Source organism: Sinocyclocheilus rhinocerous, unplaced genomic scaffold (genome assembly GCF_001515625.1).
Source record: "Sinocyclocheilus rhinocerous isolate Xijiao unplaced genomic scaffold, SAMN03320098_v1.1 scaffold468, whole genome shotgun sequence".
Lineage (NCBI taxonomy): Eukaryota > Metazoa > Chordata > Actinopteri > Cypriniformes > Cyprinidae > Sinocyclocheilus > Sinocyclocheilus rhinocerous.
In genome coordinates this window covers 1,531,280-1,552,412 of record NW_015635305.1, presented here as the reverse complement: position 1 = coordinate 1,552,412, position 21,133 = coordinate 1,531,280, and the positions used below count along the sequence as shown (strand labels likewise).

The 21,133-nt window shown below is 37.2% G+C and overlaps 1 protein-coding gene across 1 annotated transcript in view; it reads left to right on the top strand.

Moving 5' to 3' along the window:
- epg5 (ectopic P-granules autophagy protein 5 homolog (C. elegans)) overlaps positions 1–20,768 on the top strand; it is a 27,694-nt gene extending 6,926 nt beyond the window's left edge. Inside the window, exons 12-45 of the mRNA XM_016561119.1 lie at positions 467–624; positions 716–870; positions 990–1,130; positions 1,556–1,717; positions 1,925–2,047; positions 2,311–2,576; positions 2,722–2,862; positions 3,026–3,167; positions 4,167–4,364; positions 4,558–4,668; positions 4,758–4,880; positions 6,469–6,635; positions 7,431–7,661; positions 7,918–8,041; positions 9,089–9,236; positions 9,554–9,725; positions 9,919–10,081; positions 11,864–12,006; positions 12,085–12,241; positions 12,448–12,642; positions 12,978–13,191; positions 13,723–13,844; positions 13,942–14,149; positions 14,496–14,571; positions 14,658–14,761; positions 14,895–15,070; positions 15,748–15,927; positions 16,004–16,213; positions 16,311–16,455; positions 18,111–18,353; positions 18,581–18,800; positions 19,696–19,911; positions 20,038–20,152; positions 20,343–20,768. Of these exons, the coding sequence (XP_016416605.1) occupies positions 467–624; positions 716–870; positions 990–1,130; positions 1,556–1,717; positions 1,925–2,047; positions 2,311–2,576; positions 2,722–2,862; positions 3,026–3,167; positions 4,167–4,364; positions 4,558–4,668; positions 4,758–4,880; positions 6,469–6,635; positions 7,431–7,661; positions 7,918–8,041; positions 9,089–9,236; positions 9,554–9,725; positions 9,919–10,081; positions 11,864–12,006; positions 12,085–12,241; positions 12,448–12,642; positions 12,978–13,191; positions 13,723–13,844; positions 13,942–14,149; positions 14,496–14,571; positions 14,658–14,761; positions 14,895–15,070; positions 15,748–15,927; positions 16,004–16,213; positions 16,311–16,455; positions 18,111–18,353; positions 18,581–18,800; positions 19,696–19,911; positions 20,038–20,152; positions 20,343–20,525 (5,632 nt within the window). The 3' untranslated portion in view covers positions 20,526–20,768. The remainder of the gene's footprint in view (positions 1–466; positions 625–715; positions 871–989; positions 1,131–1,555; positions 1,718–1,924; positions 2,048–2,310; positions 2,577–2,721; positions 2,863–3,025; positions 3,168–4,166; positions 4,365–4,557; positions 4,669–4,757; positions 4,881–6,468; positions 6,636–7,430; positions 7,662–7,917; positions 8,042–9,088; positions 9,237–9,553; positions 9,726–9,918; positions 10,082–11,863; positions 12,007–12,084; positions 12,242–12,447; positions 12,643–12,977; positions 13,192–13,722; positions 13,845–13,941; positions 14,150–14,495; positions 14,572–14,657; positions 14,762–14,894; positions 15,071–15,747; positions 15,928–16,003; positions 16,214–16,310; positions 16,456–18,110; positions 18,354–18,580; positions 18,801–19,695; positions 19,912–20,037; positions 20,153–20,342) is intronic.
- The last annotated feature ends 365 nt before the right edge of the window (positions 20,769–21,133 follow it).

Genomic DNA, 21,133 nt, shown 5'->3' with positions numbered 1-21,133 from the left:
GTTTTCAAGCATTTTACTACACTTCAGTATGTTATTCTTATTAAGTAGGGGTTATTTTTTAGGATTCTATACTTAACCTAAGTCTCTGGGAACCTGACGCCTTGTACTTCTGGAATTTAGGAGTCGCGGCAGTAGAGGCGGCGCAACTATAACGACATGTCAATAATCCCGCCCACTCTAAAGCGATACTAAACTTCAGTGGAAACGCAAACCGAGCCGTGCCGAGTCGTACCACGCAGTGGAAAAGCGCCATTAGTAAACATGCTCCAGACATTAAGCTTTGGTGCCTACAAGGGAGAAAGTAGGTTCACATCTGGCCTACATTGTGCCCTGATCCCATTCCCCCATCTCTCGCCATATTTTTTTCTGTCTCCTCCCTATGTTTGCTGTCAATAAAAGATTTACTTTACTATACACATCTCTTTCTGAAGCTGTGTCTATTTAATTAACCCTTACTGATTCACAGACTGGGCATATGGCTGTTCATGTCTGAGATGCCTTATGGCACATTATCCAGCTCCATGCTGTGGAAGATCTTCTACAATATGCAATGTGCAGAGATGGACGGTCTGGAGAAGCTAAGCTGTAGCCTGAGTGCTGAGGACTGTATCCAGGGGCTCAGAGGTGAGACACCAAGCACATCTGATGCTGGTGAACACAAAAAGAATAGTTTACAGCGCTGGTTCTCAACCTTTCTGATTTTATGTATGTCCAGAACCAAGTCATCAGGAGAAGTTTCAGTGCTGGCTGTCGGAAATAAACAGCTCAGATGGAATCTGCCTGTTGACAACATTTGCACATATGGCCCAGCCCAGACGTACCGACATAGACCCTGAATTTGTCAGGAACATAGTGCTAGAGATTTACGAGGTGACTCGACTTTTTTTCTGAACTTTTACTGAAGACCTTTATGATGAATCTATCATCTAATCATAACATCATCCAGACGTTTTAAGTGCAGTAAATGTTTGATTACTCTTTCCATTAAGGTGTCCTATGTTAGTATCGCCACCCGTGAAATCTTTTCTAAAGTTGGGCGTGAGTTGCTTGCTGCTATAGCGACTGCCCACCCTCACATCATCTCTGTGCTGTTGGAGAGACTGAGAAAGACCATAGAGAAAGTGGGCATGGTGAGTGAACTACAGCATCCATCAGTCCACCAAATACATAAGAACTGAGCAGAGATTGATGAAGAACAACAATTAAGCAAGCTACACTAAATATGCATTCAGTACAGCTGTTGTAGATGAAGCAAAACAGAATGCAGGGTCTCTGAATACAATTTGAACGGCTTAATCTTGTTAAAATTGTGTCAGTCATGTCACGAGATGCAGAAATTTAATTGTAGGTAAGACTTCTATGAACTATAAGCCGGTGATAGGCTTATTTTCAATGATAGGGAAATAAAACAAACAATATATTGACTTCTAAAGCCACTTTTTTGTATTGTCTGTTGAACTCATCTGCCACAAAAATGTCTTTGAATGATCTGGGGGTTTTCTCAGCAAATACTGATACATTCTGTTATTTACCCTAATTATAATTATCTCTCCAGGTATCACTGTACCTTTTCAAGGAGTTGCCCCTGCACTTGTGGACGCCAGCTCGAGCTGAGGTGGGGTTGATCCGAGATTGGCTGTTAAACTTCAGTCTCACTGCTGTGGAGAACAGATTAGCCTGCATCATACTAGAGGGCCTCAACTGGGGATTTCAGCCTGTGAGTCTCAGTCATGAATATGGAAATATAAGCGCTTATCTAACAGATGTGTCCATGGATAGTGTACTTTTGTGCTAAATCGTGATATTCTCTGACGAGTCGTTGATAGGCCTGATAAAAACGAATTCCTTGTGTGGTTAATCTGACTATTAAATTAGCTTTTTTTAAGTGTTGTATATAAGAAGTATAACTTTCCCTCACCAACAGAATGGTTGCCTCATTTTACCAGCATCTTTGCATAGTGAAGTCGCACTTTTGGTGATTGAGGCATATCAAAAATATCTCTCAGACAAACCATATAGTGGAATCCTCTCAGAAGGCATCAAACAGGTATGTTTCACATAGTGAAATAAGGCTCTTAATCAACATAGATGTATGTTATCTATGGGGGGTATCTGCTAATACAGACTGTATTAATCTATGTAAAAGGCCTAGTTTGCAGTGGTTCACCCCCATTCATCAGCAGAAATAATAGCCAAAAGTTTGATTAGCCCCTTAATATTTAACAAGTTTCCTCAAATAATGAACATTTTCTTCCTAGTACCATTTGTACTGTTATCAGCTCACATTTTCTGCATGATAACTCTCTGCAGGTGTCTTACCTGGCTAACATGGTACTGCTCGGCCAGACTCCAGAATCTTCCTTTAACCAGTGGGCCTGGGATCTGGTTCTTAGGCTAAAGCTCCATATCAATAAAATAAGTCCTCAGGATGCCTGGTGCCCTCTTCCCTCCTCCAGCGCTCCCAGTGTGCCTGAGATCACAGACTCTCCCACCATGCACCCAGTGTTCAAAGCAGTCAAAGCGGGCATCCCCATCGGCTGTTTTCTGGCTATTGACATGACCACCATCGGGCACAGGTTTGGAAGGAATATACTCTTTTGATTCTAATAGATGAAGTGTACTGACCATAGACTGACTGATTCATCAACAGTAATGTTCCAAGCTGGATGAAAATCCAAATCTAGTGACATGAATTCATTTTCAGTGTTTTGCATTTGACAGTTTGGAGAAGTTCTGCAGTGACGGAATATCTCTTCTGAAGACTATGGTTCAGTCCCGTCATCTCAAAGCTGTAGTGCACATACTGGAAAACATTCTTCCTCTGGTCTACCACTGCCAGTTCTACCTGCTCAAAAATGAACAGTTAAGAACATTTATTTTTATATTGTCATATATTTATCACTTTCTGTTAGACATTACATCATCCTTGAAATGTTTTTTTTTTTATTTACAGCATAAATAATGATTTAATATGTTGTTGTAGGTATGTAAGCAATACTAATGCTTCTCTCTAAATGTTAATCAGGTTTCTGAGCTGTATCCAGCTCTTCTTGCAGCTGGATAGTGGGACACAGGGTGTGACCCAGCAGGTTACACAGAAGGTGGCCCAACATCTGATTGGCACCTCTACATGTGAGAACATCAAACTCCTTAACAGTGTGATCCAGGTGGGATTTTGAAATGTGTTAAATGTGTTAAATTGATATTTATAATCGATAAAATATAACGAATAAATAAGCTTTCCATTGATGTATGGTTTGTTAGGATAGGCCAATATTTGGCCGAGATACAACTATTTGAAAATCTGGAATCTTGAGGGTATTTAGAAAATCGCATTTAAAGTTGTCCAAATGAAGTTCTTAGCCATGCAAATTACTAATAAAAAATTTAAGTTTTGATATATTTATGGTAGGAAAATTACAAAATATCTTCATGAAACATGATCTTTAGTTAATATCCTAATGATTTTTTGGCATAAAAAAAAAATCGATAATTTTGACCCAAACAATGTATTGTTGGCTATTGCTAGAAACATACCCGTGCTACTTATGACTGGTTTTGTGGTCCAGGGTCACATATATACTGGGCATTTGTTACTCTTTTTCTTTATTATCCGATCCATTCAAAAATATACACTACTATTTAAATGTTTATTTTAGAGAATTTTTAGAGAGTCTCCTATGCTCACCAAGGCTGCATTTATTTGATCAAAAATACTGTGAAATCAGTAATATTGTGAAATATTATTATAACTGAGAAAAAAACTGTTATCCATTTTAATATATTTTAAAATTAAATGCATTTCTGTTGTGGTAAAGCTGAATTATCAGCAGCCATTCCAGCAGTCTTCCATTTCACATGTTCCTTTAGAAATCATTCTAATATGCTAATATGCTTTTCAGAATTTTTAACAGAAAGTTTAAAAGAACAGCATTTGTTTGAAATAAAAATCATTTTTGTAACATCATAAATGTCTACTGTCACTTTTGATCAATTTAATGTATCCTTGCTGAAAATTTTTTTTATTTCAAAAATAAATCTTACTTCATACTTTTGTATACATAAAAATAAACTAAAATTTAAATACAAAACCATTCAACTAAAACCTGAACTGAAGAAAAACCTGAAGGTTTTTAAGATCATGGAAAGATCTTCCTGTCCTTCAGGCTCATATTCTGGAGAGCTCCAGGCCCGGGCGCGTTGGTGCAGTAGCTGTTCTTGAGTTCTGGCTTCAGGTTTTGACAGAACAGAACCTCTGGCATCGAGACAAAGCTGTTCTCTGCCTTCTGGACCACCTGTGCCGTGCTGCATTTCTTCACCAACAAGAGGAATGTCTCCAGAAACTTCTCTACCAACAACATAAGGTTTTCTACTCTTGGATTTGTTACTTCTTTTAACAAATTTTGAGACTTCAGTCTTTGCAACTTTACAGATCTTCTTTATGCACCAAGAGCTTGTAACACTCCAAAGAGAAAGGAAAAAATTGAAATCGCATCATATGACCCCTTTAAAGCAAACTACTTTTTTTTTTTATGTGTTTTTGGATTTGCCTTTTAGAGTGCTTTAGGTTTCCATGGAGACAAAGGTTTGCTGTCATCTCTTATGGGCTGGATAGTGGCAGGAAATATCACTCCATCCTTCATTGAGGGCAGTTCTCTCACAGGGGAGGTATGTGCGAGTTATTGCTTAAATAGCTCATCTAGATCTGAATACTTTTAGTCATAATTTCCCTCTCCGTGTTTTTATTTTGTCTCAAGGTGTGGTTTGCTTGGTTGGTCCTCAACATGGAGACAATGTTCGAGGAAGACTCTCAGCTGCGACGCTGTGTGGAGCATGAGCTCCTCTCAAACCCTGCTTACACACCAGATCAGGCTCTGAAGGTACACTTTCATCCTGCTCATACTCCAGTACAATTATCATGTGCAGTCATATCAAAGAGAACATTTTGAGCACACCTGAAATTATCAAGGAATGTTAAAATAGTTTTAGAATGTCTAGATTTTTCACTTTGTGGGTGGTTCTTCAGAGTAAAACTCGTCTACCTGATACATCAGTCTTTTCGTTATGAAGCCCCTAAGGAGACATGGTTATGAAATAAACGTGAGATGTGAGGATTTTTCTTTTTCTTTTTTTGTGAACGCAAAGTTTCTTGGGGCGATGTAAAACTTTTTGTGAGCAAATGAACTAACTTTTTCCTCCCAACTCATGTCCCATATTTCCCTTACGTCGCTGATTGGAGGTAGCTCGAGAAGACATATTGACATATTGGCCGTGAGGTTAATTATCATTAAACCCGTATTTGATTATCGCAATTTGAAAGACTCACAGTAAATACAGTTCAGCTTTAATAAAAGTTATTAAGAGTCTCACACAGGCGCAACACGTAGTTTCGTTTTGTGTGAAAACATGACTGAAGGCTGACTGCTGAGGGAAATTATATGAAAGAATATATGATTTAATTATTTGTGTGAATGCATAATAGGAATCCGACTGTCTTCAGAAAAGTTTCGATGGAATTTGCTTTCCATCTTCGCTCTGTGTAATGCGTAATAAAGCAGTGATTAGAAGCGCAGCACAGCTTTGTTTACAGAGGTTACTGTGGAAACAGCTCTGTTCTGCAGTTCATAAGCACCACCTGCTGTCAAACTGTGGATTCACAAATTAATTCAGTCTGTCTGCCATATTTTTGTTCAGACCAATGCGAAAATCAGACCAAATTTTTGTTGTATAAATCTTAACCGGTCGATGGAAAATAGCCTACCTTGTTATCAGAAGTGTTGAGATTTTTAGAATGCACATTAGCTTATGTAGAACTGTTTATGGAGCAGATAAAATTTAATTTATCCTTTTATTAAAAAAAAAAAGATTTAAAGGCTGATATGTTATAATTTTATTTTAAAAAATGGTCAAAACTTTATTTGAACATGTAGTACATGTCAGTAGATAACATGTTATGAATATTTTTTGTTAGTTTAAAATCTGGCCATGATTTTTAAATGTTTTATTTCACTGTTTATGCAAACAAAAAGTGCATAGTGCTGCTAATTTTATTTGTTGTCTTTTGTCATAAAACTTGGTAAAATTATTTCAGTGTATGTATCAGTACTTTTTTTAATATTTCCAGCGCATTTTAACAACGCTGTGTATAACAGTTTGGATTGATACATATTTAAGAGATTTAAGTACTGTATAACATTGGTAGCTCTCAGCCACTTTCATTTTTAAAAAGTAGCTCCCGAATGAAATAAGGTTGGAGACCCCTGCCTCTGAGGCTATGTATTTTGTCTTATTGGTGATATTTGTAATTAAGTAATTTCAAAGATTCCAAAAAAATCAATGTATCCATTAATCATGAAAAGATAATAGAAAATAATTGGTCAAAAGGTTTGGGTACCTGTACATGTTTTTATACATTCGTAGTACAATAAACGTGCCTGTTTTTTTGTTGGTTTTTTTCCGGTTTGTCAGAAAGCCCAGGTGCGCCTTAAGCTTCAGGTCGTCCCGTCCCTACAGAGACTGATGATTTATCGCTGGGCTCAACAAGCTTTAGCTACCCCTGCAGATCATCCACTCCTGCCTTTGGTGTGGCAGAAATTTTTCCAACTTTACCTCTGTCAGCCTGGACCAGAGTTTGGGTGCGTTAAACAAAAGCATTCTGTCTTTATTTGGCTTGTTATTGTGATTTTATCTGGCATCTTAAAATAAAGATTTACAAACTTTTTAGATATATTATCATGCTATTTCACTTCACTAAAATGCAGTTGTTACATAATGCATGTTGGATTCAAAGTACATGTTGTACATGCTATATTCAAGTGAAAATGTTCACCCTGTTCTTCTTTTTTCTCCCTCCCCTCATTTCCCTTTTTGTACTCCTTTCTTATTGATGATTTCACTCATTTCATGTTTCACCAGATTTTACTCTAAGCTTTATGTAGCAGTACTGATGACTCACAAGACTGATGTTCCAGCTCTTTGACTTACACAACTTCTATGTTCTGTTCTCTGATATGTGTTGAACATAATGTCAGATGCATTTCATGTCCTGTGTTTGTCAGTATATTATTATTTTTGTTTCTGCACAATATCAGTTTTTATTACATGACTCTGAGATACTTTAACTCCACAATCCCTTTCCTTCAAAATAATGAAATAATTCCAGCACAACTCAGTATTTTATGTATGTTATGTATTTGTTTATTTATTTTTTATTTTTTGGATAATGCTGTGTTTCAGGGTCCTGATGACCCACTTAAGGGTCATTTTGCAGTAATGATCAAATTAATGTTTAATTTGCCTTGTATATTGCGTAAAGTATAATATTTGTGATTTGTGAACTGCATGAGTGGTACTGTGGTTTTTTTGATTATGTGTATTTCTGAACCCTTGCGTCTGATTTCTTTCTTTTTTTTCTTATTTCGCACCATCAGGCTGGAGGTGAAAGGTTGTATTGGAAGGCGTTACTTCCATGGTGCGGCCCATCTATCCTTGTTAAAAAGCCTCAGACAGCGGCTTGTTGAAGTGTCTGACTTCCACCACGCTGCAAGCAAGGCTTTGAAAGTGCCCTGCTCAAGCGGTGAATCCAGTGATGGTCTGCTCACCCCAGGGACGCCCATCACCCAGTACATGACCTCTCCTGAGCTGCACACTGAGCTCGTGCGGTAATGTTCAGAGTTTTGTTCTCTCAACATCCATTATTCTATTTACTATTGCGTACAGTTGAGTATTAAGCGTCTGAAAGAAACTTTCATTGGTATTGTTTTCAAGATGTGTGTACTTATGTGTTCTTAATTTGTATTACGCTCAAGTTCAACACAAAATAAAGTGTGACCATTTTTGGTTAATTTGTAAACAGAAGCCTTATCATTCAGCCATATTGCTTGTACAGAAACTACTTTTTTTTTTCTTGTTGTTCAGGCTCTTCACTGTGTTTGCTTTGTGGTTGGATGATGAAAACCTTCAGAAGCAAGAAATTTACTTGCCTTCTTTGCCAAAGCAGTATGACACCCATCGCCTAGCAAAAATCATGCAGCGCCAGCAGGTGAGGGTTTGTTTGAGTCCAGCTGAGTGCATTCTTTCTTATCTTTTTATGTTTAAGAGGTCTGAGCCATCAAAGGATTTAGTAGATTGTTTTAAATGAAAATGTGATTTAAAACAATCCCTTACAATTTAAAAATAAAATGTTAAGCTGTCTATTTAACAGATCTATACGTTAAAAAGTTTGGGGTTGGTGAGATTTTTGTAAATGTTTTTGAAAGTAGTTTCATATCCTCATCATGGCTGCATTTGATCAAAAATATAGTAAAAGCAGTAATATTGTAAAATATTATTATAATTTAAAAACTGTAATAAATTAATGTAGTTTATTCCGGCAAAGTTGAATGTTTCGCCACCACTACTTCAGTGTTCATTGTCAAATGATCCTTCATTCAAGTATACTTCATTTAAATATTAATCTGTAGTACGATTTTAATATACTGATTTGGTGCTCAACAAACATTTCTTATTATTATCAGTGTTGCAAACAGTTGCTTAATGTTTTTGTGGAAACGTGATGCAATTTTCAAGAATATAAAGTTCAAAAGAATTTTGAAATATAAATCTTTTGTAACAAGGAAGATGTCTTTATTTTCACTTTTAATCAATTTAATGCATTCATACGAAATACAAGTATTAATTTCTTTTAAAAAATACTGACCTCAAACATTTGAACTTTTAAACCGTAGTATTATTGTATATTTTACACATGCTTTCTTTGGACATTTGAAAAATATTCTGCCACATTTATCATAACTTCAACAGATATGGTGGAGAAAGTCGTTCAACTTTAACATACTGCATGTAATCAGATATAAGAGCTAGAAGAGTTACATTTGTCATTTGCATTATACCCTCAGCAATGTATGGAAAAATGCATCAAAACATTTTCTGATAAAAGTCATGTATATAGATGAGCCTTTGTTTAAAATTATGGTCATTATTTAATTTTTTGTTCAGATGCATATTTTCAGATGATACTGAAGACGTCTTTGACACAAAACATTATCAGATATGAATTGATGCCATGTCTGTGTCACTTCACCTTTAGGAGGTGTGGATGGAGCATGTGGACATTGAGCGAGTCCAGTATGAGCTGCAGGAAGTGCTCAGTCTGTGGTCAAAGGTCAAGAGTGAACCTGCACTCTCCCAGAACACCAGCTCCTCCATCTTCACTGACTTCATCAATCCTCTGGCTGGTACTGAGCCCATCATACTCTGATGTCTGGATTCTCTTATTTATAACAGTCAGAATATGAAAACAGGACTACTCTTTAGGAATGTTACAGTTGTTTGCTTCAGGCACATTTATTAAAAGCTCGCATGACTTTCTAAATCAGAGACTGCATTTATGTAACAAAAACAAAAAAAAACCTTTTGAGCATGTTCAAGTTATAGTTTTATATAATAAAAAGACGTTAAGACTTGGTGATTGTCACAGTTTGCTGTACAGATTCATTGTACAGCAGATTTTACTTTTTACACTAAATAATATTCCTCATCTATTTATTTACAGCAAGGGAGCGTATTCACACTCATCTGAGAAAGCATGATGCCCCCCAGGGGGCGCTGTTACTTGTGCCAATGAAGCCTCCAGTGCCTGATATTCCTACTGAGAGTCTGTCTGATGAGAAAATCTCAACTGCCTTAATTCAGGAAGACCTTGCTAAGCTCCAGCATCAAGCCAAGTAAGACTTGTAGTAAGCATGTATTGATTGTCAGAACTCACTTACAGCCCATAAGTGCATGTTAAGTAAGTCTTCTGTGCCGTGATTAATAACCGGTGCCTCTCAAATTACTCTGTGATAAGCTGTAGTGCTGTATTTGCATCTCCGTATGTGCTAAATGACATTGTAAATCACAACTGTGTCCTCTTCTCAGGTTGGCAACGGTCCGGGAAACACAGCAGGTCGCTCTAGACAGTGAACTGCTGGAGGTGTTGCCGCAGCTCTACATAAACCGAGAAGACCAACTTTCAATGCAGTTAGAGTGCCGTGGCAAAGGTGGACAGCCCTGCCAGGGTCCCGCACATGTCACTGTAAAGGTGAATAGCTGCCATTTCTATCCTTCTGCTCTGTGCTAGTTGTACACTTGCATGAGATGAGACTTCAGTCATATTCAGGAGCCTAATAAAAGTTGTTTTATTGTACATGGGTCGCAATGTTGTGATCACATGACATGCTGAATACTACTCACTTCATCATGGTAACCCCCATTTTATTAGACACTTGCACAATACATTAATCATGACCGACTGCAATTAGCACATTTATACAATGGTATTGGTGACTGAAATATTTGCATATTTTTTGTGTAATAATAGTAGTGTGGGTTGCTAGGTGTCGGTGTCCAAAATGCCATATCATTATTTAATTGAAATGAAGCTATAATAATAATAATAACAACAACAACAGTAATAATAATAATATAACATTATCTAAAAAAAATTAACTTAATATACTTTTTTGAAATTGTGCCTTAAACTAACTGAAATAAATTAAGTTTAAGTTAGTAGTGAAATGTCAAACCTTATGTCAGACCTATTTTTCTCCCTAACTAAATTCCTGTCTACTCTGCATTAAAGCAGCACTATGTAACTTTTGGCGCTCTAGCGGTTAATAAACAGAACTGCACACATCCCGTGGAAGAACATTCCAACCGGAGCTACTTCTCTAAGTTTATGTCTATGGCGATTCACGCAGGTATGTGTTACTCCGCAGCGGTGACGACCCGACCAGGCTACAATAGTCCAAATATAAGTACTTATTATAAGTGTACCGTAGTGATTCGGAATAAGACAAAAACGCGGTTTGGAAGATGAATTCATGATGTACTCGCTCATAATATACTTTTTGCAAATTTTGAACACATAGTGCTGCTTTAAAGGGGTCATGAACTGCCTTTTTTATTATTTTGTACAGTTCTCTTATAATGTTATCAAGATTTTTATATCAAAAAACATAATTTAGAAGTAATAGGCTATTTTCTGTCCTGTTTTTACCCCCCTCATCAGAATGCTCTGTTTGAATAGCCGTGGCAGATTGTAGATTTGGAAGTAAACGCCCACTGCTATGATTGGATAACAGTTGTGTGTGTTTGACAGCCTACGTCCTACAAAGAAGGACACTGCTGTGATTTAGGTTAAAAACGCATAAATACTCAGTACATATCAAACAATCTGTAATAACAGACAAAGTAATAGTGATCGTGCAATAAAAACACTCACACGTGTGTGGTGCGACATTACTGTCAGATCCAATATATTCGGCATAGCATTGTCTTTTAGTTTCAATCTTTCTGAAAATCCTGCGTCGAATTCTGCCTTGTTTGTAAACGAATCCACAGTAAAATGAAGTGAACAAAGGACCAAGTTCTTACTGACTCAGTCTGGCGCTTCATTAAAAATTAAGTTAATCTAATAAAGTTTACCGTTTGGTTTCTGCGTAGACCTGTGGTTGCTGCTCTTGTCATTTACCTACTACGTGCATGAATCGGTGGGCGGGGCTAAACAGGCAGTGCTGTAGAAGCAGGCGTTGATCTTCTTCTGCGGAGGTGGTGTTTAGCAACACTATTACGTCATAAAGTGGCACATTCCACAAGCTGTCGTTTTGGCAGACTGGCTTCAATATAAGCTGCGTTTGGACTACGAGAAAGTTTTGAGTTCTGAAACTTACAGAATGTTTTTATAGCACAATGACCTCTTATACATCAAAAGATCAAGGGAATATTGATTTCTCAGTCAATAATATAGACCATTTTGGCAACCCCTCAGAAAATCCTACATTTTCATGAGCTCTCTCTCTTTCTCCCTCATTGTGTGCTGCAGTACTCAAGACTGCACAAACTGGATCCAGTGCAGAATCAGATCCAATGCCTGAAGAGTGATATTAAACAGCTACAGGTTGATGGAATCAAAGCTCCTCCTCAAAGTCTGGCTGAGGCGGCCGTGCACACAGAGAACTTCATCACGTCAGTACCCACTCAAATAAGTTTCTAAACTTTCTATATTTGTGTCACTAAATGTGAACATCATGTTTTCTTGTTTAGGGCCTTGGTTAATGCTTACAAACTAAATCTTTCCCCTGGCATACTGAAGGTGGGCATCACTGCTTTCTATCAGATAGTGTCATTTGTGTGTGAGGATACACAGAGACATCCACCCACCCGGCAATTTTTCACATCCTGTATAGCGATCCTTGGTCAGGTATTGTTTTCAACCCAGTGAACTATATTATGTTACATTATTTCAGCACTAATTTCAAAATGCAATGATGTTTTCTCACATTTTTGTTAATTTAAATTGACTTTTTTTACATGAAGTAATTTATTTTTTATTTTTATAATGTTTTTTTATTTACAACCCTCAAGTCTTACCTGTTAAAATTATATAAAGTGTATCTTTGACTGTAGGTCTTCATCCGGGATGTCCGATCAGAATGTAAGCAAATGCTGAAGACCATCCTGCTCAACAGACACCTCTGTAACCTTCTCTCACCCTACTTCACCCCAAACGCCTCTCCTGCAGAGCTGGTCTCTCTGTACGAGGAAGTGGTCAACACCCTCCACATAGACAGTGGTGATGTCATATTCATGCTCCTCACAAAAGTAATTCGCCTTCATTGAATAATGCTATAAATATTTATCAGACAGGTTGAAATTGAAAGCATTATGGGTTAAAAAGTTTGCAAAATAAAAATTCTTCTAGAGGTTTTTTATTCCATGAGGAAAAGACTTAACTGATTTATAAAATTATTTTTGTGCAGAACAAAAACAATCTCATTTAAATGTACAAGACAATCTGCACTCTCCAACCACCTCACACTGGATCCTTCACATGGCCCTCTGAGACTTTGATTGCTCTACTTTTTGCGTTTGAATGTGTAGCTCATGTTTGCAACTTTAAAAAAAAAATGATGTTGAACAATCTGCTCTGTTTCTAGTTTGACTTGACTCAGTGGCTGTCGGTGCCGCAGCCTCAGTTCTCTGAGCGTAGCCGATTGATGGAAATAATCCATCAGGCTCTGTGCACCTGTGGGCTGGAACCTGAGCCAGAAGTCCTCATGCCCTTCAACATCTTCTGCAAGCATTGGACAGAACTGCTGCTTTACCAATTTCCAGACCACTACAGTGACTTCCTTCGTCTGCTCATGCAGAGTATGTTTTTCCTTCTCTCTGACCTAGACTCATCCATTGTGAGTTTTTTTAAACCAGATTTGATTGGTTCCATGTCAAATTGTCACAATGAAACCCTCATGTAATCACCTCAGAATAGTGGTTCATTTATTTTAATTTACTTGCAAACCTCAGATTTTGGGTCACAATCTTTGTTTTTAAAAAGATATGATATCTAGATATTATATATTAGATTCTATGTCCAATGTCTGCTAAATTATATTTATAAAAGTGAAGTGTCTAAATCGGTCCAGATCTGCTTTTGTAGATTTGACTATATATGGATTTTTGTAACGAAGTAATTTTTCATGCATCTAAGCATCCTTCTTTTGTCCTGTTGTGGTAGTTTAGCATGACGTTTGTAATCATAATTTATAAACATTAAATGTAAATTCCAAAAACTACATATGAATGGTTTGCCATAAGTGAAAATGTACTTAGAAATTATTTTCTAAAAGCTATTTGTGCTTTGACTATGATTGACTAAAATTGACTATGTTCACTTTCCTGCAGGCTCTTCTAAACAGCTTCTCAGTCCAGACTGTTGGAGAACATCACTAAGAGTGCTGGGCTGTTCTCCTCATCTCATGGTAAAGACAAACAAAACCCGCTCCATCCTGCTCTCCCCTCAACAGGTAACGCAAAACACTCCTTATTTATTTGACATGCTCTAATTAGTGTTAAATACTTCAAACGGAGCCAGATAATTAAAATTGCACTTTGTTTTTCAAGGCGGATGAAACAATTGAATGGCTCTCAAAGTACTTCCTGAAGCTCCGTCTGTCTAACGGGGACTTCAGGAGCTTTGGTCTCCTCTCAAAATGGGGGCCGTACATTGAGGAAGTCAAGAGGTTTTGGGAAGATTTGATTACCTACGTCATGGATCTGGAGCTAAACAATTGCAGCAAAGAACCAGTAGGAAGTCCAAGACTGGTCAAAGGTACAAAATTGTATTTCTCTGTTGTGCGTAGCAACCAAATGCTTATAGTCCAGACAAAAGTTTGGGGTCAGTAAGATGTTCAGTAAAAATGTATCAGTTTCCACAATCACTTTACTATCACAGCAATAAATTACATTTTAAATTGTATTCAAATAGAAATCATTTTAAAACAATATTACTGTTTTACTGTATTTTTGATCAAATAAATGCAGTCTTGGTGAGCATAAGACTTATTGAAAAAAAATAAAAATCTTAAGACTCCAAACTTTTGAACAGTAGTGTATATATCTGCATAGCAACTATTTGTATAATTAAATTAATTCATGTTAAATTCTACTCGATGTAGCTCTTGAGAACCTGCATGCAAAAATGGCCAAACTGTTTGAACCGTGGATTCTGGTCCTTGACACTGACAACACTAGGTATGCTTTGATGTGGCTCAGCAGTTTGGTTGTTATAACACTGATGGCAGAAGTGATGAGTAACGAATCTCTTGTGTATGTCACAGTCATCCTCGCTGTTCTCCATGGCTTGAATCAGATGCCGCAGCTGCAGCGAGCTTAGTGAGCTTATATGCACGCTTGATGGAGACTATGCATGAGAAATTCAAAGGTGAACATCCTTGGAGAACAGGACAACACACACATGTTCATTCAACCATTTTTTTCAGCTGTTTAAATACATATTCAGTTCAAAATCCATTTGATCAGTATGTAATTTTGAATCCATAATGTTTTTGGGTCAGATCGCTTGTTGCCAGGACAAAGAGGAGCTCTGTGGTTTCATCTCATGCATTACTGTGAGACCTGCACCTCTCCCAAGATGCCAGAGTACCTGCTGTACACCTACCACACTGAGTACAGCCGTTTGCCATGGAAGGACCTGCATCCAGATCAGACACTAATGAACCAGTTTTTCAATGTGAGAGATTTACAGAACTCCTTAAATCACATATATTACCTGTGTTTGGTTGAGGATCTCTAGAATGTTTCAAAACCAGATTTAGACCTATATACACCACCATCCAGACATTTGGGGACAGGAAAATATCTGTTTTCTATTTTATTATGGTTTAAAATGGAATTTTTCCTGTGATGACAAAACTGAATGTTCTGCAGCCATTACTCCAGTCTTCAGTGTCACATGATCTTTTAGAAATCATTCCAATATGCTGATTTGGTGCTAAAAAAAACATACATACCTTATTATTATTAATGTCGAAAACAGTTGTACTGCTTAATATTTTTTGTGGAAACAGTGAGATATTTGTTTAGGATTCTTTAATGAATAGAAAGCTCAAAAGAACAGCATTTATTTGAAATAGACATTTTGTAACATCAGTCTTACTGTCACCTTTGATCAATGTAATGCAACCTTCAGTAAAAATTATTATTATATTTTTTTAAATCTTACCGACACCAAACTTTTGAACAGTTGCAATGCATACATATATTTAATCACTTCCAAGGTAGTCTGATAAATAATTTGGTGAAGATGACAGGTTTTAATCCTTCTGTTTTACTTTTAGTAACTATAAGAAAATACTGATACTTTAATAGATGGTTGTCAGTAAATTGATTGAATTTTGTGCTGTTCAGGTGGAGAGGGGAAGCCCAAAGAGTTGTTTCCTGTTTATGGGAGAGCTGCTGTGTGAGGTGAACTGGGTCAGTGTACTGAGTGACTCTCTCAGCCCCCAGCTAAGTCCCTCAGCTCAGACGATGGTGGTCTCTGTCCTCTATCTGATGGTGTTTCTGGCCAAAGAGGATCTCAGCAAACCTGTGAGTGGTCACCTGTTTACCCTAACCGTCTTCAAGGGCCTATTAGAGGTTAATTTACCATGATTTACTTCTACAGGAGTCTTCTGTTCTCAGTCTCCTGGATCAATCAGCTTCTCTGCCTTGGCACCTAGTAGATTTTCCTTCTTATCAAAATGTTACACGCTATGTCAGCACACATTACCCAGCATCCCTTGTTCTGAGCCATGATACTTCTTCACAACACGTCATCAAATTGCTTAGAATGGCTGCTGGATTTGGGACGACCACACAAATGTTACATCATAAGGTTAGATGACACACTGTTGTCAAATACTGTAAATTACTGTAAACTAAATTTTTACAGCATAGTGATTTGTATCTGTTGTGTGATTTGTGACTGTCAGGACATGACTTTAAAGTGCCAAGCCTTCCTTCACTTAATGGTGCAGTTCCTGACTTCTCTGGATCAAAATGGGAACATCAGTCTGGCATCTCTGGAGACAGAAATGGAGAAATTACTGGAGTACATTGTCATTTTCAACCCTCCTGGTGAGGAGAATGTTTAATTTCTCTTTCATATTCATTTTCTTGTCACGTCCCTCAGCAGGCCCTTCAAGATTATTGCATAATATTAATTTTTAGTTCTGTTTACCACTGGATTTTATAAGAATGAAAGCAGTTGTTTGTTTCAGTACGTTCACACTGCACACAGTTCCAGTTTGTTTTTTAGATTCAGTCTTTCGGATTGACTCTTTGTATTGTCATTTAGAATATGACAAAGTCATATCAGCTTGTTCAGTTAGTACCCAGTATACTGGTTGCAGTAGTAATGACAAAGGCATCAGCACAATGCCAAGAGTGGGGAAAGAATAAGAAATTAGTTAAGATACAGATACAGACACTGTAACAAATAATGTATGATTGTACATATGCATCTGTTCCCAAAAACATTTGAAATACCATATACTGATTTGCATTCTTGAGTATTCCGGTGAACTTGCCTTGACATTTTAAGGAATGCTAAATATTTATTTTTTACAACATATATATGTGCATAGAGCAGCTTGTCAAAAATGAAAAAAGGAGGATCTTGCGCTTGGTTCCATTCACATGTATCATGATTTCAAGTCAATAATAGAATCCATCAATGATTTTAACATGCACTGAGCACTTTTTTGCACTTTATAGGAATAAAGAAGATTGCTAGTATCTCGGCATGTAATCCTTTTATTTGGATACACGGCAAACGAATTTCAAGAATTGAGTTTTTTGCTCTTTGGTGGATTCTATCATAGAGCAGCTTGTGCAGTAATTTTTGAATTAAATGCAGGAGCAGATGAGGAGCATGTCTATTTACTATCCATTCTCCACCTGAATCTGATTTTAATCGGTTTTCAAACCAAATACAAATGTAGTTTGTAATAGTATTCATTCATTCATTCGTTCGTTCGTTCATTCATTTGTTCATTGAAGATTTTTTAATGTTTTTGAAAGAGGTCCTAAATAGTAATATTGTAATAGTAATAGTATTAGTAACATCTTAAAGGGTTAGTTCACACAAAAATAAAAATTCTGTAATTAATTACTTACCCTCATGTTGTTCCAAACCTGTAAGACCTTCGTTCGTCTTCACTACACAAACTAAGATATTTTTGATGAAATCCAAGACCTTTCTGACCCTGCATAGACACAGCAACACAACTACCACGTTCAATGCCCAGAAAGGTAGTAGTAAGGACATTGTTAAAATAATCCATGTGACACCAGTGGTTCAATCGTCATTTTATGAAGGTACAAGAATATTTTGTGAGCAACGAAAACAAAAATAATGACTTTATTCAACAATTTCTTCTCTTCTGTGTCAGTCTTTCACAACATGCTTTCACAAGAGTACCACTAAAGGTTGAACCACTGATGTCACATGAACTATTTTAATGATGTTCTTACTAAGTTTCTGGGCCTTGAACATATCAGTTGTGTTGCTGTCTATGCAGGGTCATAAAGCTCTCAGATTTCATCAAATATATCAATTTGTGTTCCGAACGACGGGTTTGGAATGACACGAGGGTGAGTAATTAATGACAGAATTTTCATTTTTGTGTGAACAATCCCTTAACACAAAACAAAACAGGCAGTAACAGTATCTCTCTTTATTCTGAATGAACTTAATGTATGATTTTAATGTATCTCATTCTCACGTTCAGAGACAGACCTCCAGCAGCGGCACATGGCCACCTGCAGTCTGTTTGCGGAGATGCTGACTCTGCTGAATGAAGCTGGCATATCTACAGCAGAGGGACTCGGGACTAAACTCCACTCCTGGGTGGAAAAGCGAGCTCGGGGTCCTTTGGTTCTCCCCCTGCTAACCGCTGCGTGCAGATGCCTGGCCTCAGTGCGTCATATGACACGAACCACTGAGGCCTGTATTCTCTCCTACTTCACTGATGGTAATAATAGCTCGTACTTGTTCTGGGCTTAGTCACAGATTTTAAATGGTCTGTCTGCGTAAGCCTTTAGGAATTATTCCTTTCCCTAATCACACTGTAAGCACCATAAAAGCAAATATCTGGGCTGAATCAAAACATTTGCATGGAGCCATTATAGAGAACAGTGAGTTTTAGTATCTTATAAATCTGTCCACAACTTCTAGTAATATGTTGTGTGTTTCTTTCAGGTGGATGTGCTGATCAATACTCTGGTTGGGGGCCCATCCTAGTCTCTCTTCAGGTTCCTGAACTGACTGTTGAGGACTTCATTCAGGAAAGCCTAAACCTGGGCAGTTATCTCACCCTGTACGTCTACATCCTCCAGAGGCTGAACCTGGAGCAAACCCTCCTGAATGAGAAGAAGACCTTAGTGCGGCTCAGCTCATGGATCAGCCAGGTCTTCCCTAGGTAACATACACTTTATCACATATATACACTGCCGTTCAAAAGTGTGGGATCAGTAAGATTTTTAATGTTTTTTAATGGAGTCTCTTGTGCTCATCAAGGCTGTATTTATTTGATCAAAAATACAGAAAAAACTGTAATGTTGTGATGCTGCTTAATTTTTTTTTTTTTTAATTTTTGGGAAACACTGATACTTTTTTCTGGATTCTTTTATGAATAAAAAGTTAAAAAAGAACAGCATTTATTTAAAATTAAAAAAAATTCTAACAATGAGTATTTACTCTCACTTTTTATCCATTTAACACATCCTTGCTGAATAAAAGTATTCATTACTTTCAAAAAAGAAAGAAAACAATTTACTGACTCCAAACTTTTGAACGGTAGTGTATATTGTAACACAAGATTTCCATTTTGAATAAATTCTGTTTTTTTTTTATATTCATAAATGAATCCTGAAAAAGGATCACAGGTTCCAAAAAACATGTTTCCAACATTGATAATAAATCAGCATATTAAAATGATTTCTGAAGGATCATGTGACACTGAAGACTGGAGTAATGATGCTGAAAATTCAGCTTTACATCACAGGAATAAATTATATTTTAAAGTATATTAGAATAAAAACGGTTATTTTAAATTGCAATAATATTTCACAAAATAACAGGGTTTTTTCTGTATTTTTGATTAAATAAATACAGCCTTGATGGGCACAAGAAACTTCGGTAAAAAATATTCAAAATCTTACTGATCCCAAACTTTTGAACGGTAATGTAAATGCTGAAGGCCCGGACTGGAAGTAGTGTAGGATTGCAGAGTTAGTAAATAACATTCCTTTTATTTTTAGTGCTTATTGTCTGAGTATTTGTGGCCTAAGGGAGTGTGTCATCTCTTCCTGCAGTGGTCCAGCTGATGAGGCAAAGCTGTTTTTATGGTGGCATAAATTGTTGGAGCTTCTGCAGATCCAGGTGGATCAAGATGACACCTGCGCACTTGATACTCTGATTCTCACCTTAATGGCATTCCAGAACCGTCTAGCCCAGCTCAGTGAGGAAAGACTGAACTCAGGCATCTTGGGAGCCATAGGCCTTGGGAGGAAATCCCCACTTTCTAGCAGGTGAGAGAAGATTGAGAAACTGCTAAAACAGTGTTGTTTTGATGTCCAGATCAGAAGTGAAAGGGACATGAAAGGTAAATTGTGTGAATTGCATGCCTCACAATTTCTGTTCTTCCTGTGTTTCAGGTTTCGGGTTGTGGCGCGCAGCATGTCAGCATTTTTGCTGGTCCAGGTGCCCTCAGAGAATCAGCTGCGTCTTCATCCAGGCACCGAGCTGCAGCTCTCAGCTAAAGCCCAACAGGTAAACTTTTCTGTTTTTTAGGTGAATGTAGGAATTTTTCTATGTTGAATTTGAAAATTTGAATTGAAATTTCGAAAAAATAGATGGTTAGATGTGGATATGTTTCAGATATTTGATGATAATTTGTTATAGTACAAACAAATTTCTGGTAAATCATGCTGTACTTTGAATGACTGCTCTCTTTTTTCAGGCCTTATTGGTACTAGAGCAGATGCCGAGTAATAAGCAGTATTCAGAGCTGCATGTGTCTGTGAACCAGACCATTCAGTTCATCAAGTACCCAGATCATGGCCTGCGTGACAGCAACCGTCTTTTGACCCTGCTAGTCAATGCACTCTACACTGACCTTCATTACCTAGACATCATCCGTTAGCTATAACCTCAAAACAAGAGTCGACTCCTGCTGTCAAGCTCTGTGAAGCCCACCAAAAACTCCTGGAGAACGGATCTAACTCCAGGTGAGATGAAGGTGTTTTCTGGGAAAGAATTGGGAGGAATGCATTAAATCATGGGTTTAGACACTGAAGCAGTGGTCATTTTTTAAACTGTGCATAAGGTTATAAAACACGCCCGGTTACACTAATTTTCTTTTTTCTCACAGTAATATCACAGTTTCCCCTCTTTTTTCTTAAAATGTATCCTTTAAAGTATCCAAATTCTTTTGTGTTTCACACCAGAAATAACACACAAACAAACATGTCCACACAGTTCATGGTCTCATTACAATATTATATTAATTTACATAATTTATTTTAGAGTGGTGAGGATTTTATGATATATGTATGAGGATGTTTTAGACCTCCCATGTTGGGGGGGTAGTTTTGGTGATATCTGATGATAATTCACTGAGTCGCAGTGTAAATATACCTCATAGCATGATTTTGATTGATTTGCACAACAAATATTCCGGTGAATTTACAAAATATTTTTGATTTCAGTTTCATTTTCTTAAAATAGATGTTTTTGTAATGTGCTTTTTAC